Here is a 4,067-nt window from a genome sequence, read left to right on the forward strand (position 1 = left end):
TCCTCTTCCCTTCTTTTACAATACAAGGTTACATTAAAATGTGTCTTTTTCCTACATTATGTTTCACCCCTCTTTTTTTCAACTCACATAAAAGTTTAAAGTGGCTAAAGAAGGAATGTCACTCCTCTAAGTATTCAGTGGAATTCTGAATTTTTCTACTTTACATGACCAAAATAACATTTAATACCAAAAACAAACAAGAAACAGTGAATAACAGTTTGTATTAAAGCCCCAAAATAAGTCACATTAAATCTTTATTAATACAAAAAAAAATCTTTATGTAAAAAATAGTTCATTCTGTACACTTAGAGAAAGGATAAAGATGAAGCTGCACAACAAAAATAAGATAAAAAGATACAACAAGGTAATTTAAAGATTCCTGAAACTGTGTGCTTATCATTATGTTCTTTTCTGTTGTCATGTGCCAGGCATCTATTACCTGCACCAAAATTATAAGCTTCCTGAAACTGGTGCTTGATATACTTTAGATTTTTAAGCATAACCATAACAACTACTACTTTATAATGCAAAAATGTTACACTTATATTGAAGTTTGCGATTGTTACTTCATCAAGTGATGGACAAAGGTCAGAAAGATTTGGTGACAGTACATCAAAAGGTTGCATAGATGCACAGAAGTGACGTCATCCAGCAAAATATTTGTAATTTTCTATGACCATTGATGCATTTCAGTCATACCCAGTAGAATAAACAACCTGATGTACTGCTTTGCAGTGCTGAAGGCCAAATGAAAGTATACTACAGTACATTTCAAAGCAAGATTCATGACAAAGGTAGACTTGGTTAATAACATTATTTGAGTTGAACATACTGCCAGTTCCTAGACCTAAGAAACTAAGCTGACAGACAGCAGTGAATACTAATAGTCACTTGAGAACAAGTGGGTCTTTAAGAGGCAGGTGAGAGTAATCTAAAAGTAAAACAGAGCTGCAGGTATCAACTCTGATTACGGTTGCTCTTCTGCTTGGCAAATGTCAGAGTCCATTAGGATTACTGGTTTCTTGTATCTCTGCTATTTTATCTTTAAACATGCATAGACGTGAATGAAAGTTGTACCTGTGCATTTAAGGTTGGGATCTACACACCCAGCTGGAACAAAGAACAAACTGATTACTGTTTCTTTGTGTAATCAGGCTTTATAAAACCAAAGTTATTAGCAGGCATGCTTGTAAACTCTGCTCACCGTTAGTGCTACTGAATACATGATAAAAACATACACCTTACAGTCCAGAGTAGGACTGCTCTGTTTTTATCCTGTTTACAGCAGAGTCATTGTCTACAGAGCTGACATATTTGAGGTAAAACTTAGATACAGTATCAGCTATTGCAAAGTCATCCCATAAATATATTTCTCCTAAACCTACACTATCTTACATCTTTTTTTCCTTTTTTCTTTTTTCTAAGTATCCAAGTAAGTCATCAGGATATTTAATCCAGGTAACTTTCATTAGTCATCTCAAATTATAGTAACTCTGTAATGAAAAAGGTAAGTCATGGACATGTCCATTAAGCAACATTGTTTAAGCTACTGCCAAATCTTTTTTTTTTTTTTTTTTTTGAAAGTACACCTTTCCTCTCTCCTAAACGTTTTGTTGTCTTCTCGCAGTTGAACCCGGACATTCAGAAGATCCCAAGCCTCTTGGAAAAATAAGTCTGTGCATAGTATCTCAGTCGGTAATTCAGTTTGCTGTCATATTCAACTGTTGGCACTGCAGAAGTATATATACAAAAAGGTTATGCATAAGATTATCATTACTTTTTCCACAAAGGTATTTATCTGCCTAAGTATTTTTGGATTCATTCATGTAATCTTTTTAACAAAGTAAAATGGAACTGCATAAGTAGGTGTGCAAGTGCTACAGGTAGATGATTTAATAAATATTGCTACAAATGACAATAATAGTCACTAGCAAAATACATAATATGAGTCCAATTATTAAAATGAAAATGTGGGAAGCTTCTGAAGCCATACCCTTGCAGTATCTTTTTTTTAAGTTATCAAAATAGCATTGTTCCCCCAGATTGTTTTAGCTGATTATGACTTGTTTAATAACACTTTTACCAAAGGGAAAACACAATGAGTAAGAACAGGACTCACCTGCTTGCAGATAGTGTTTTTCTGCCAACAGTTGGTGGAGATGGCTCACAGTGGAAAAAGCTTTTTATCCACCAACATTTATCAAGTAATTCAGGTAACCCTGGCAAAAGGGAAAAAGCTCGCACTGTTAGACACTAGCAGAATAACAAACAGAGGGACTCCAGAATACTGCAAGAAGGGAACAATACCATGAAATGCTTTGTCCTGGTCTGCAACATTCACAGGATCTGAAGAGCAGGAGGAGCTGGAAGAAACACTGGATTCTGAGTTCTGTCTTGCTGTTCACAGAAAAGACGGACATACATTATGGAAAAAATGAATGGATTTCCATACCAATACATTTTCAGACCTGCTAGTATCTCAGATAAAACAATGTTTGTAAAAGATAAACTTAGCTACAGGCACTTAGCTGCTGAGTATGGCTTCAATATTTTATATACCAATTTACTTTGGTTGTTTAGGTGTAAGCTTTTAACCTGAGATCAAAATGATCTCAGTCTACTTACAAAAGCATGTTGAGATCTGCTTGTACAGATTTCATGAAATCAGCAATGTATCTCATGATCATTTACACAGTATACTATAATCAGGCACAAAACAACATCTATACCTTCCATTGTGATACAATTATAAGTACTGTATTTGTACTATAGCATTGCACCTTGTGCTACAGGGTCTTAAAAAGACCAGATGTAGTCTCACACTGGCAACTGCTTCATGTACTAAGAAACAAATCTGTGATTTGATAATGCATTCTAAATCTGCAAAACAAATATGAAATACAGCTAGAAGCCAAGATTTGTTTGCCTAATGTTTTTTCAATGTCATGTTTTACAGTAAGAAGATTGATACCATGCATTCCTAATGAGCTATTCTAAAGAGAAAAAAAAAAAAAAAAAAAAAAAAAAAAAAAAAAGTAGGTGAATAACCAGAAGCAGATACTCATTAAAACTGCAGTTCCTGGATAGAGGAGGAAAAAAAAAAAAAAAAAAAAAAAAAAACACCTCTCCGAGCAAGTCAAAAAAAAAGACCACAGCAAAAACACCCTCTTGCCTCCAGCTCATTCACAAATCTCCCGAAACACTTCCTAACTTTCTCCTGCGGCAACAACTCGGGTGTCTCTCAGTCCCCGGAGCATCCCCGAGACGGGGGGATCGCGGGGCAGCTCCGCACTCCCCAGAGCACTTACTGCGGTAGTACTGGTTCTTGGCCAGCAGGCAGCCGGCGGAGGGTACTGAGGCCATAGCAGCAGGGAAAACGCTTCTCTCCAGTGGAGAAGCAGCCGTCGGGAGGACCCTATATAGATGGGTCACGGCGGCGGGTGGCCCTCCCCGGGGGCGGTGGGACGGGACGGGACGGGACGGGACGGGATGGGATGGAGCCAGCTCACGCCGCAATGCTGCCCCCAACCCGTGTCCCCTCCGTGCCACCAACAGTACTGACAGTGGCACGTGCTTGGGGCACAGCCTGGGACTTCTTCCTCAGGGCACTTTTCCGTGGTGCATTAAAAAAAAATAAAAATCTTCCCCTCGATAAATGCACAACCCTCTTTACATTTTTTTAAACCTTATCTCAAGGCAAATTGTCGTAAAATGTGCTGCCTCCCCTCTCACAGTCTTTAATGGTGAAAAAGTAACTTTGGCTATTTGAAGTGCTCCTGCTCCACAAGGAAGTATTTTATCACTATTTTTTTTCATAACAAGAGTCATGGGTCAGAATATGGGTGGTGTGTGATATACCATGGTACTGCAATGTATCTGACCGCCTGAGTACTGTGCCCTATCTCAGATGATAAGGACATAGTTCATAGTAGTTCCTCACATATTTCTAAGCATATAAATCGTACTGCAGGGAAACTGCTTGTAAGATAAAACTTGTACAGCAGCTGGGCCAGATGAGCCTTTTTACTGACCTGCTGCCTGAATCTTTGACAGCGTGGTGGTCTTTC

At 38.1% G+C, this 4,067-nt stretch overlaps 1 protein-coding gene across 1 annotated transcript; it reads right to left on the reverse strand.

Annotated features, from left to right (window-relative positions):
* Positions 1-205: 205 nt before the first annotated feature.
* PPDPFL (pancreatic progenitor cell differentiation and proliferation factor like) lies at positions 206-3,465 on the reverse strand. Its single transcript, XM_084507595.1, has 4 exons — positions 3,309-3,465; positions 2,308-2,397; positions 2,120-2,219; positions 206-1,730 (listed from the first exon to the last, which is right to left on the reverse strand). The coding sequence occupies exons 1-4, from the start codon at positions 3,361-3,363 to the stop codon at positions 1,718-1,720; spliced, it is 258 nt and encodes an 85-aa protein (XP_084363721.1). The 5' UTR covers positions 3,364-3,465; the 3' UTR covers positions 206-1,717.
* Positions 3,466-4,067: the final 602 nt, after the last annotated feature.

This window comes from Aythya ferina (genome assembly GCF_964211825.1).
Source record: "Aythya ferina genome assembly, chromosome: 2".
Taxonomy (NCBI): Eukaryota; Metazoa; Chordata; class Aves; order Anseriformes; family Anatidae; genus Aythya; species Aythya ferina.

Coding starts and splice junctions, on each gene's coding strand:
- PPDPFL (XM_084507595.1), bottom strand. CDS start 3,363: ATGGCCTCAGTACCCTCCGCCGGCTGCCTGCTGGCCAAGAACCAGTAC. Junction 2,398..3,308: donor CAAGAACCAGTACTACCGCA/GTAAGTGCTCTG, acceptor TTCTGTGAACAG/CAAGACAGAACTCAGAATCC. Junction 2,220..2,307: donor CCAGGACAAAGCATTTCATG/GTATTGTTCCCT, acceptor CCCTTTTGCCAG/GGTTACCTGAATTACTTGAT.